At 44.5% G+C, this 13,342-nt stretch overlaps 1 protein-coding gene across 3 annotated transcripts in view; it reads left to right on the top strand.

The window, feature by feature from the left end:
* Positions 1 to 13,342, top strand: part of GRK5 (G protein-coupled receptor kinase 5) — a 146,862-nt gene that overhangs the window by 57,502 nt on the left and 76,018 nt on the right. For all 3 annotated transcript variants that reach the window (XR_014616364.1, XM_084210818.1, XM_084210819.1), the window contains exon 2: positions 4,159 to 4,254. Coding sequence is in view for 2 of the 3 variants with exons in the window: in XM_084210818.1 (XP_084066944.1) it covers positions 4,159 to 4,254 (96 nt within the window). In the remaining variant the exon portion in view is untranslated. The remainder of the gene's footprint in view (positions 1 to 4,158; positions 4,255 to 13,342) is intronic.

Genomic DNA, 13,342 nt, shown 5'->3' on the forward strand with positions numbered 1-13,342 from the left:
CCTTGCATTCTGAGGCTGCAGAGCTCTCTGCTGTTGGGGAGGCACTGGGTGACAACCCAGGTGCTGTTGTGAAGTGCAAGATAGAAGCTGCAGTCATCCTCCAGCGATCTGTGGATCAACTAGATTGCAGTTAATACAGCTGGATGAAATACTTGGCTGTCTTGGATTAGCCAGGCCTGGCAGCATGGGATGTGTTGTTGTTTTATCAACTTGGCCAAGAACAGAGCAGCAGTAGGAAGCCAGGTTATCCATCCTTAAAATCCACCTTGCATGGTGGCACGAGGCACAAATGGAATTTGTTACGTTACTCTATGTTGTAAATAATCTTCAATCTTCAATCTGAGCAGGAGCGTGGCTTGGTGCTGTCTTTAGCAGAATTAACAGGCTCAAAGCCTTGGCTTCTTCAGCTTCATCTTCAGCTATGTCCTCTGTCTCTGATTTCTCATTTAATTTTGACTTAATATCTCAGTGGCTTAATAATACACAGGTGTTTTCCTGTCTCCTCTTGGTGTTAGGAGAGTAAGTATATACTGAATAATGGAGGGGGAAAAAATGGTAGGCACTTAAGGCTAAGGGTAATTCCTGCTGGCAGATGTTTTACATGTGTGCCTCTGGTTAAGTCTCTCTCCTCACAAGCAGAGATCAGAGCTAGATTTGCCATGCAGCATCACAAGATGATGTGAAAAATGCCATGTATTTTTCAGTAGGTAGGATGTAGAGCAAATGCTTTTGTTTCCTTCAGGACTGGTTGACATGTTAGAGAATTAGCTTCAACCCTCAGTTTGCAAATGCTGAGTTGTTGAGTGCAGTCAAGGCAGCAGGGCTGAGCTCTCGTGCTGCTGCTGGCAGCTCACCTTTGGTTGTCAGCACCAAAGCAAAATTTTAAAGCAGTCAGACCCTCCAACACTTCATGATGGAACTTAGATTTTAAACATGGCACGTCTGTCAAGTCCTGCCCTGAGAACTGCCTTGAAGAGTGCAAATCCTCCTGCACAGAATTGAGGGTGCAAAGGCAGCAATCGAGGCAACGTGTGAAAAGCTTCCCTCTGCAACCTGCACCATGACCTGTTCAGAGAAACCTCCCCTTTCAGCTTTTAGCTCTGCCAGACAATTTACTGTGTCTCAGCTGTCTCAGTGCATTATGTCCTTCAAACCCCCCCAGAGTTAACGTTTGGAGGCAGCAAACACTGCTGGCTCCACAAGAAGAGCTGGGAGCAGAAAGGTCAGGTCGATTAAAGCACTTGATCAGAATCTTTAACATAAAGACGTCACAAGCAAAGCAGGAGCGCTGCTTCACGCTCAGCTAAGAGCAAATGATTCATCAGGCAAGGCTGCTTATTTTTGGAGGGTAGCCACAAAAGAGAAGGGAACATGCTGGCTGTATCGATCACGGGGGGCTGCAGAGCCCTTCCCTGGTTTTGATGGAAATTTAATGTCAGGAATACATCATCCCGTGTAAATACATCAATACATATTTTACATTGAATGGATTTTAAAGATGTTCTGGCCCAGCTTAGCAGGATCACATCACCTCTGCACAAATCTCAGAGCTGTCATTTAGAGCAAAGGGCTATTCTGCAATATTCTGTGGTGCTCGATGCTGCTGAAGGTGCAGCCTTTTTGGGAGGACTTTTGTAAATGTGGCTGGAGAAGAAGGTGTGCTCTGGAATCTCTAGTGCTTACAGGGTAGACCTTCAGTGGGTGAAGATGAACCAGTGTTGAGCAGATTCAGCCTAAAGGATGGTTTCATCTGGCTGACCCCCACTGCCTCCAGTGTCCAGAAGTGTTTGGAAGTACTGTTGGAGCAGGCACTGCTGCCCAGGCAGCTGCACATCCCTTGAGCAGAGAGCTCCTGCTTGCCCCAAGCAGCATCTCTGCCTGAGCCTTGGCAAGGGCAGAGGTGCTGCAGTGGCAGCAGCCAGAAATGAGGGGCACATGAGGTTTAGGTTTGGTACCAGGAAAAGGTTTTTCTCCCTGAGAGTGGCTGAGCACTGGAACAGGCTCCCCAGGAAGGGGTCACAGCACCACACCTGTCTGAGTTCAAAACACATTTGGACAGCACTCTCAGGCACAGGTGTGTTTCTTGAGGTGTCCTGTGCAGGGCCAGGAGCTGGACTCAGTGCTCTTCATGGGTCCTCAGTTTATTGTAGGATTCTGTGATTCTAAGATAAATGAGTGTGAGGAAAAACACAAAGAGAAGAAAAGTTCAGGGAAGAATGGTTTAGAGAAGAAAATGCAGCCATAGAGAACGACTGGAAGAGAGAAGGAAGCAGGAATCCCTGGTGGAAGGATTGTTTTCCCAGAGGAGTATATGGAGGGAGAGAAGTGTAAGTACAGTGTGATGAGGCATAAGGGCAGGAGCACAAAGGAAAATGCTCCTGGAAGAGAAGGAAAAGAGGAGCAAGTGGAGGTGGCAGCCTGGCATGCAGGAGCCGCTGTGCAGGATGGCAGGAGTGGCCTTTTGGGGACAAGAACACCAATGGAGACCCTTAGTGTTGTTGAATCCAACTCCTTGTGGCCACTGGCAGCCAGAGCAGAGCCATGTGGGAGCAGATGTGCTCCAGAGTTGGTGAACAGATGATGACAGTGCTCACCCCAGCCCACAAAATGCTTAACAGCACTTTGTAGTTCACCTAAGGCCTCAGCATGCGAGACCAAGAGAGCAGGACAAGCTCTCTGATGCTGTGGGCAGAGGGATGGGGGAGGAAATGACTTCAGCAGCAGTGGTTGGGATGCACTGACAGGGGGGTTGAAGCAGAATTCATTACAGACCCAAGGGGTACGTCTGTGTGGCAGAATGCTGTGTGGTGGGCAGGCAGTCACAGCTCTCTGTGCTTTGCTGCAGTCTCATGTCTGGGAAGGGTAGCAGGGCTGTGCTCCTGAAGGTCCAGACAAGCTGGTTCCTGCAGGGCCAGTGCAGATATCTCAGCTCTACCTTGCATACTGCAGAAATACAATCAGCTCCTGTCAATAAGAAGTTTAAAATAATTCGAGGCAGACTCTATGATGGCAAAATCTTTGGCCATCAGAAGCAAAGGAATAAAAGGTGAGATTCAAAAGAAGCTCTCTTGTGCCAAAGGTGACATTTTGTGATCAGAAAAGCCCCACAGAGAGCAATACTTGTGATTTTTTTCCAAGGCTCCTGTTTTCTCTCTGGTGGTCTGCTAATTCTTGAGTCAGTGCTCTCCTAATTTAGCCTGTAATGTCATGCAGGACCCAAGACACTCTCACTCTGCAATTGTGACTCTACCAACCCCTCTACAGAATGAACTCAGCTCAGAATTAGTCATTCAGCATGCCAGTGCATGCAAAATAGACTCAAGTGGATCAGATTTTGTGTGCAGGGACTGAACTGCAGTAAATACAGAGACTCAGAGAATCCCAGTCTGCATCTGGGCTCTCATGTCCACAGGGATGCTCCTCCTGCATTGGCTGCACAGCCTCTCCAAGCAGAACAGAAAGAAGAACCAATAAATGACTTTTTTCCTCATGAAGCCATTTTCTCCTTCAGTTCTCATGTGGAAGTAGCAGTGACCAGAGTGTGTAAGAGCAGCAGTAGTGTTGTGTTGGCAGGATATGTAATGTGAGGGTGGGAGGGGAATTGAATTTGAATTTTTCATTTTCTCAGCACTTTTTGGGGATAGAATCAGGGCTTGTCCCAAAAGCAGAAGGGAGATATCTGCTTTGAAAAGGTGCGAACTGTAATTTTACAAGATTGTTTGACTTGTGTGAAGTGGCTCTTGGTTGGGGAAGAGGTGATGCTGGAGGTAGCACTGTCATCTCAGCTGGACCTGGTGGGCAGCAAGTCCACTGCCTTTTGGTGAGCTGATCTTCTGGCAGATGCCACCTCCTTGGTCTGTTTTGAGTTCAAACAAGTTGAGATTTGACCTGTATCATGGAATCATAGAATGGTTTGGCTTAGAATGGACCTTAAAGGTCATCTAGTTGCAACCCCCTGCCATGGGCAGGGACATCTTTTGCTAGTCCAGATTGCTCAGAGCCCCGTTCAGCCTTTCCTTGGACCCTGCCAGGGATCTGCTTGTACATCAACCCACAGAGTCTCAGCTTTAATTCTTGATGGTATCCATAAGAACTGTGACTGGGCAGGTGGAACTGTGTCCCCAGAGCAATCTAATCCTGGTATTTCTCTCTCTGCAGGGGGTGGAGGGAAACGCAAAGGCAAAAGCAAAAAGTGGAAGGAAATCCTGAAATTCCCTCACATTAGCCAGTGTGAAGATCTCAGAAGAACAATAGGTAAGAGCTTTTCCCTTCTTTGGAAGCACAGCATAAATAAAACATTCTGTCACCACTGGCTCATTGGAATGGCATTAAAGGTACTCATCATTACAGGGAGTCAGTTTACAGGAGGGCATGCAATGCACGCTCCTCCCGTGGTGCTGCCATGCAAAAAATGCTGATTTTCTGTTCCTAAAAGGGGCTGTGGACCAGGCAGGAGAGGCTGGAATGCTGCACTGGCAGGGCAGGGCATGGGGCTGGCAGCATCCAGGCCCTTTGTTTTCCATACACAGGTTCCAGGACCCAAAGGGGTTTCACAGCTGGACAACACCTGGCATGTGGGACAGGGGCTTTCACTCTGTCCTTACCAGTGTGGCTGTAAAAACACATTCAGAAAGGAATCCCCTCATCACATCCTGCATTCCCTTCTAGGAAGTATCTCCTTATCTGGGAGGAAATGAGCCTTGCTGACTGTAAGTTAGTGTTAATTATAGTGTGGATATGATGTTTGAAGCAGCAGCCAGGCTTCTGCCAGGCAGGTTTGCTCAGCAGCACCATCCCCTATTCAACTTAATGGAGCTTTTTTACAGGACATGTAAAAAAAAACTTATTTTAACTTAATTTGTTTTATTCATGTGGGCCAAATGCTGCAGCTTTGGCAGGGAGCTTGCAGTGTCCATTTTCATAGCACTGCATTTCTCCTGCTCATACATGCCAAATTTCAGCATTCTTTTGACTGCTGCCTTGGCAGACAAGGCTAGTAGCTATCTCCTTCTGCATTCTCCCCTGGAAAGCCCAGGATTACTGGTCTCACCACAAGAGGTTAACTTCAGCATTTGAGGCTTCTTTTCTCCCCTGCACATAAAATCCAGCCACTGGCAAGGAATGAATGAAAGGCAAGAATCTGTAACAACTGAGATAACGGGCAGCATAATTTGTCTAACTTGAGTGAACTCCTGGGGTCTGAGTGACAGTGCCCTGGCATTATTTACATTAGAAATCCACAGCATGTTTATGCAGAGGAAATATGTGGAATGTTTGGAAGACTCTTTTCATGGTCTCCTTCAGTAAAATTTTCTTCCTTCGCCTTCTGTTGTAGCTAAAAGGAGGTAAAGAAAAGAGGGGAGGCAGGAGAATAGGGTGTAGGTTTTCCCCAGTTGAATAACAGACAAAGCCTGACCAATTTCTGAAGGTACAGGACCTGCTAGAAGCAAACCTGACTTAATACATTGTAATTTGCAAAAGGAATTCTCCCCATTGTTCTGTCAGCCTTGGTTTCCAAAGGGGAAAATGGCTCCAGGTAAAAAGTTCTCTCTTCAAAAAGGTGTACTATCCTAAAATGAGTATTCTTTAAAAAATTAAGTCTGCCAATTATTTCTGTTTCTGAAATGCTATTTCTGGAGGTTTTTGTGTGTGTCAGCTTACCCTAATGTAATTTGTTTTGCATTTTTTTGGTGAATGATTTGGTGATGTAACCAAGCAAGAGCTGTTGTGGGATCTCTGGGCGGATTTGGTTTCAGTCACTACAGTGATTACCTGCTAAGTGGGAATTTTAGCAACTGCCTTTCCCACAGTGGGAAATAAGGTCCAAATCCTGGTTCTGTAACTCTGATTTTTGTTGAGTTGAGCTGGATGTGATTACACAAGGAATAAGGCGCTGCTCAGCCTGAATAATGGTATCTGTCCTTGCTGGCTCTGCCATTTCCAGTGACTCTCTGAAGCTGAAACACCCCAGATAAACAGTTGTCTGAACTTCTCCTTGCCCATACTGGGTGTCTGACACATCTTGGGTGGGTGGGTCTATGCATTGAGTCCTTTTCCTGTGTGTGCTCAGGCTGGATCCATTGCAGGTCCCTTGCACTGGGCTCTGTGCTCCCTGCATGCCCAGGAACAAGCCCTGGCCACTGCAGTCTGGCCTTAAATGGCTTCTTTTCCTTCCTCTGCTGAGGAACAACAATTTCCCTGGCTTTAACCCTTCTTCATGTGTTATTTTCTGCAAGTCCTTTAAAAGGAACTCAGGATTTCAGACTAGTGCCTGCACAGGTACAGGGAATGTACTGAAACATCTTTCCTGGCCCTTCAGCTGCTCTGGGACTTGCAGGGGATTCAGTGTATGGGGTGTCTGCACATCAGCCCCTACCCTAACAATTTCTTCACTTTCTGGTTCAGAATTAGGGAGCCCAGAAAGGCTTTTTCCTCCAAGGCCGGGTTGGATGGGGCTTTTACTGGAAGGTCTTTTAGGGGGATTGGAACTGGACGACCTTCCAAGCCATGGTTTTAAACTTTATACTAGGGAAAGGCTACAGCCAAATTCAATTTATTTAGAGATCAGGCAGGTTCTGCTCATCACAGTCCTCTTTGCTGCCTGTCCTCCTCCCAGCATTTTCCATCAGACAGAGTCTTGCCACTTAGGTTAAAAAAAAACAAATCACAGTGAGTCTTGGAGGGTTGGATGAGCTGGAGCACTAGGCTGCTGAGGTTTTGTTGTATTCCTCTCTTCTGGATGCTTCCCAAGAGCCTCCAGGGAAAGGCTGGAGGCAGGAATGGGATGGACTTTTTGATTTAGAGCAGTCATGGACTGCACAGCTTGGTTTAATGTAGCCATAAGCAATAGGTGGAAAATGCTGCTGTTGAAATTGTGGCAGTACAGCCTACATGTGTGTGCAGATGCCCACATTTGGGTGTAAAAACGTGTGTGCTTTTGCACCCCGCTAAGATGTACTGAAAAGAGTCTGTGTCTTAAAAAAATAGTGTAGTGTGAAAAGAAATCTGTGAAAAACAGGAAGGCTGAAATAAACCAAGGGTCTGCGACCTGTGTTGACACAATTATGAGTCAGTTCATACCTTTTGGTTACCTCTGTGTTTACAGGAGACTCTGTGTTTGACTATCCATCATCTGGTGTCTCACTGAAAGACTTGCTTAGTAAAGCCCTTTTTTTCCCCTCCTTCTTGTGCACAGAAATAAAAATCAAAACACCCGAGAGAAACACTGCTTTTTGATAAATAAACAAACACTGGCAACGTCTTTATTAAAAGTGCCATTTAGCCAAGGAGCTATTTTTTTGGACTGGACTTAAAAGCAACTTCTTTTCTCCTTTCTTTTTTGTCCAAAGTACGCAACACCTTTTGCAGGGAAATTCAGTGGCCTTCATTGTGTGCTAATTAAATAAGCAAGGGAAGCAGGGATGCTGCACTTTACTGGGCTCTGAGAGGGACTTGTACACTATGAATGGCTAATGCATGTTTCCATTTGCAGCCCTCTTCCTGGCTGTATTTAATTGTATTAAAACAGCCGGCCCTTTCCAGGTTGGAAGATTTCCATATTGGTACCAGAAGCCCAGTCAGTCAATAAAAACTGATTTTTGAGGCATAGCTACTATGACTCATGTGATGGATGCTGCTGTAGATGGGGTTCTGCTATCTTTAAAACTCACAGATGACAGCTTAGCAAAAGAGAGATGTTTCAAGGGAAGAGGAAAAAAAAATACCAAGGAACAGCTTTAAAAGTTCCTGCATTTGACGTGACATGAAGAGATGCCAAAAGTTAAGAGATATCCACTGGTTTAAAGGCCATCAGTAAACAAAAATATAAGAAAAAGTTGCAATTTGAAAGGCCAGAGTGTCTTTTTGATGATAAAAGATTCTGGATGTCTGTAAATATTTCTGAATGACGCAAAAGGTTCTGTTGGTTAAAAGTGTGGAATTTTTATTTATTTTGCTCAGACCCATTCTGTGCTTTTTTTCTTGCATAAAAAACCTGCCTGGGTGAAAGAGTTGATTATGCTGATCTTTGGCAAATTTTCATTCACGACTGTCCAAATGCTATATAATAAATCAAGACTTTTTTACCCCATAGATTGAACCTTGTGGGGAAGCTGCCACAGAATGTGTCTGTGCTTGTTGCATACAGTGATTTGCTGCATTATTGCAGAAAACTTTTAACTCATTTGGTAAAGCAGTTTCTGGTTGTGCATCATGCTCAGGTAGAAGAGAAGGCTGAGGATTTCTCTTGTTAAATATTTTTATTCAGAGAGATTTCACAGTCAGAAAATCAGCCCCATTAATACTAATTTGGCCATTCTTGGTTTAAAAAAAAATTTTAAAAAATCTTTCTTTGCCATTCAACCCTTTCATGGCATTTGTCTTTTACCTGGGGTAAAAGTAGCTTGAGCTTCCAATTTTGGCACATTCTTTTCCATGTTGTTAAAAATACACTTCTGTGTGAGAAACACTTTGTAGAGCTGGTGAACAGAGTAAGTGGGACAAAATCGAAGCCCCAGAGTTCACATGCTCACTTTTTACAGAAGCTGGCTCTTTTCTCCCCCCAGCACTCTCCTGGCTATTGTACTTTTTCAGACATGATCAAGACCTTCACCTACACGATTTTTTTTTTTCCCCAGTCACTTTGCAGTTTATCTGCCTGGAGGCACAACTGGCAGTGCAATGAGATTCAGATGCTTTGAGTATTTGTGGAGCTTCCTAGAAATGCTTTGCAGCCTGCACTGAGCTCCATCCTGTGGCAGAAAGCCTCCTGCTGTACCCCTGGTGTCTAGCTTGGTCCTCCCTCTCTGCTGCACGCTGCTGGCACATCTTTCTTGAATTCCCACCAGCCATCCTCAGGTTTCTTGACTCCAGAGGTTTTCCAGAGGACTCCTCATGGGTGAGGGGTGTTACAAAAGCAAAGTGTGAATTTCCAGGCTCCCTGAGAGACTGAGGGAGAGCATGGCCTGTCAGAGTTCATTGTGGGGTAACTGTGGCACCCTGCCCCTCTTCATTAGGAAGGGCATCACCCCTGGGGCTGCATCCTCAGGGGATGGATGGCAGGCAAGGAAATTCACTCCATGTGCACATCCCAGAGCCTGAGGCCACGTGGTGGTGTCACATATAAAACTCAGGCACTGGAAGGAGGAAAGAGAAGGCATAAAAGCCCAGTCTGATCAAAAACACAAAGAAGCAGCCAGTTTTCTCTCCAGCAAATTCTTCACCTCTGATGTTTACAGTGATTAAAAAGCATGGTTGGGAAATGTAATCCTGAAGCCAACAAACATATCAAAGGAAGGAATTGCAGCTTGCATTCCACTGTAAATAACCAAGCTCAGCTGGTTATAACTTCTGTGATTGTCTTGTAGTATTGGTCTGAGTCCTACACCTAAGGCTCGTAGCGTGTTTTTGGCTAAAACTAGAGTTTAAGTTTTTGAGAAATATTTTTTTGGTAGAAAACATTAGCTTTCCTTGGAAAAAACCCTTACATTTTTATTGGAAATAGTTTTTCAGCAAACAGTCAGGATTCCATGGCATGAAATAACCACAGGAGGAACCATCCCCTCCTTTCTTTCCAAATGTGTAGGAATCAGGGTGGCTGTGTTGGGAGGATGCTGGTGGGGAGTTTGTGCACACAGCCAGGGCTGAGCACCCAGCACAGAGCTCTGCTCCACCTCTGGGAGGAGCTGGCTTTTCTGGAAACCTGGGGAATTAAAACTACTGGAGTAGAAAATGCTGTTTAGTAAAAATATTTAAATAAATAAATAAATAAGACAGCATACTGTATTGTCGTTATACTCTTAATTATATATTTCTAGAGAAATTCATATCATTTAAGGCCCAAGGTGGAAAACACATAGGCTCAAAAAGAATTTTTTAATCACACAAGGCATCCTTTTAAATTCAGTTGATGCCAGACTGGGGGGTTTTTAGCAATCAGAATCATGCCCTGTATGAAAAGCAGTTTTCCCACACTGGTGCCCTTGGATACCTGCAACATAAGACACATTTCAGTCACTATCAGCAGCAGCAAAGGGATATCTTGCTGCTGTTCTCCCCTCACCCAGGTGCCAGCCCTTACCTGGGTGTTTGTTCTCAGCCCAGGTGCTCGGGGGGGGAGTGGGGCTCTGCTTCACCCCTGGGGTCACCAGGACCTGAGGGATTCTTGTAGGTGATCCCATGGATGCTGGAGTGGTGCCTGACAGATCTCCAGGATGAGTTATCGTCCATGGTGGTTCTCTGCAGGGCCACTACAGAAAGACCAGAGAGAAGAACCCCAGAAGGACTGAAAACAAAGTTGGAAGGACTCCTGAAAGCTCTGGATAGGATTTATTGCTCTGGAAAAGGTTATGCAGAGTATTTTGGATTACATTAATGCAGAAAGATACATCCAACTAATTCATTTCTAGAGGAGAAAGAAAGTCTTTCCCCTTCCAGTGCCCACTCCACACACTTCTCTTTTTCTCCTTTTTCTGCAGCAGACATCACTTTCCCCTCTCTCCCTTGAGCCAAAAGGTCTCTGTTGCTCCTTCAAAGTACAGCTTTTGCAATCTTTCCAGCACAGACCTTCCTGCAGAGTTGCCCTGTAGTTTCTTGGACTTGGTGTGCTGTCCCATATCGTGAATACATCTAAATTAAATTAGATACTCTTCAGGGGCAGGAACTGGCCACATGATAGAAACAGTTCTAGCACATGAAATGATATGGCTGACGTCAAAACCATAGTGTTTGTTTACAAACCCACAGTTGGTTCAGTTCCTTTCTTTAAAATCCTTCAGATTCAAGTGCAATTCCATCATAAACATCGGTTTCTAGTGCTCAAATGTGGACAAACAGAGCAATGTTTGGTGCCCTTGCAAGATTAGCTGCATCCAGTTTATAGCCATGGGTGGAATTGAGAGGGGTTGGGGTTTTTTTTTCCCCCCTCCTTGTAATTTTTTTTTAATGCCATCACAGAAAATATGTGAAAAACAAGCTGTTTTATGCATCTAGTGAGACTCAAGACCAACACTGGGAGAGCAGGCTGCTGGTGCTTGACAGCTTCCAGCACGGGAAGGGGACGCAGGGGAAATGAGTTGAAATGATCTCAGTCCACGTTCTATTTACAGAATTTATTTCACCAGACTTAATCCATTGAGTATTACCTTGGCAGGGGCAACCCAGAAAGAAAGAAAGAAAGAAAGAAAGACTTTGCTATTCCCCATAAAGAACGGGCAGCAAATCCACATCTCCTTCCCAAAAAGTGAGTCCCCAGCAGTCATCCTTCAATAGAAAGCTTCCTAAAGAACAAATATTATCACTGAACTTCTGCATTTGTGTTTTGTGGCAAAGGCTGTGTTAGCCTTTGCAAACTGAGAAGGAAAAAACTTGCACACTTTGAATTACTTTCCAACATTATTACAGGGATATGCAGGAAGGGAATTGGAAGAGAATATCCTTTTACAAGATCTATTTCATCTCCTGCTGAAAATAGAAGTAGATATTGTGAGCTGCAGGGTTTTTCATTATCTCATTAGGTAATATGAGTCATTAAGTCTAATTAATACTTATGCAGTGATTTGTAAAATGCTATAGAAGTGCTCACGGGTCCTGTTAAATAGTAGTACTTGGTTGTTAAGGAAATTTATTTTAAAACCAATTCAGTATTTGCTGGGTATGGGGAATGAGAGGTAGGGCTGCATTTATGGTAAAACCTTGCTCTTATCCCTACAGGACTCTCTTGTGGCTTTGCTCCTGGTGGTGATGGGAAGGTGGTGGCAGGACAATGCTTGGCTGGCTCTGCTCAGTTCTGCTGGAGTCAAAGTTTCCCTTAAATTAAACTTCCTCTTATAATGGAAGGAGGGAAATGCAGGGAGGGAAAAGGGAGAGAAAAGACCTTCTAGGGATGCTGTGAAGTGAACAGCCTGAAATCCTCACCTTTGGGGATACACTCAGGATTTCCGGGAGGGATGGGATTAGCCAAAGCCAATGCTTCTTGAGGAAAAGAACTCATTTGGAGTAGAGGTAGAGGAAGTGTTACTTTGACTTGGCTTCTGCTGCTTCCTCCAGAGGCCTCTAGGATTGTGGCTGGGCTTTGTTTTTGGGTTTTCTGGGGACAGTCACGCACCAGGGAAGGTCCCTTAGTGGAAATATGGCCCGTTGTTGTCCATGCACTCACGGCTTCCAGCTGTCAAGGAAAAGAGAGGTTGAGGGGTTTTAAGATAGTCCCACACCTATCTTTTAATTCTGATTTCAAGACAGCATGAGGGAATTCACACGTGGAATGTTACAAGCCTGATTTTTCAGTGGTTTGGCTGAGTCCCTGAAGTCGTTGAGAGATTCCATTTATTTTTCAGGTAATCACTCTGTGCTGCTTTGAAAACACTTGGAGGTGATAATTTGAAATATTTCTCTGTGCTCTGTAGGTCAGAAATCAGGGCATGGCCATGAACTCTGCTACATATTGCTGTTAAAATAGAACCTCCACTCGGCAGGATCAAAGCAGGAGCTATGAGGCCATTTCTGAACAGAGCCTCTGGTTGTGCCAGTACTGTTATTTACTTATTAATCACATTTTTACCATGCTAAACTGATTCCAGGGAATTCTAAGACAAGGAAAATAAAATACTCTCTTGCCCTCAGCTGGTGTCCCTTAGCTGAACTAATGGAAAGGATGAGTGAAAGTCCAATTTAGGGAAAGGAAATGAAATTATACAGCAGGATATGATAATGCAAACTATGAAAAAAACTCCCAAGTTTCGGTAGGATTGTAGACTGATACTAGATTTTGTTGAAGAACCCCCTGTTGTCCTGGCATTGGTAAAGCCAGTGAAAAATGGTTAAAAAAATATTCTGAACTCTTATAATCCTTAAAAATATGTTATGGACCGAGAGATTTAAGTCACAATTCAATTTAGTATATTAAGAAAAACCTGAAGCGTTTCACCTTTCCAGAATTATTATGGATTTCAAAAGATGGGGAGTCTCTGTAGCATTAAATGACCCACAAAAATATAATCTTTGGAGATGGTTACAAACTTCTTTGTACCTGCCAGCTTTCACCATCCTCCAGCCCTGCACCAGCTTTATGTTTGTACAGTGGTGCTTTGAAGGTCTCTCCATGTCACATTGATTTTCTGAGCTCTCTCTTGGACACGTTAGGTCAGTGTTGACAGATTGGTGAAGGCTGTTCTCATGAGCAGCAGGACCTGGCTCAGCTACATACAAGTGTTTGCAATGTTGAAACAGCTCTCTATAAGTCAGTGCTTTCAGGCTTTCATAACTCCTGGTTCAAAATATTTTTGGCATTTGTAAACATGGCTTATGGAGAAACATGGTTTTGAGCACGGGAAGAATTTGGTGTAAG

The sequence above is a fragment of the Fringilla coelebs genome (assembly GCF_963513975.1).
Source record: "Fringilla coelebs genome assembly, chromosome: 8".
NCBI lineage: Eukaryota > Metazoa > Chordata > Aves > Passeriformes > Fringillidae > Fringilla > Fringilla coelebs.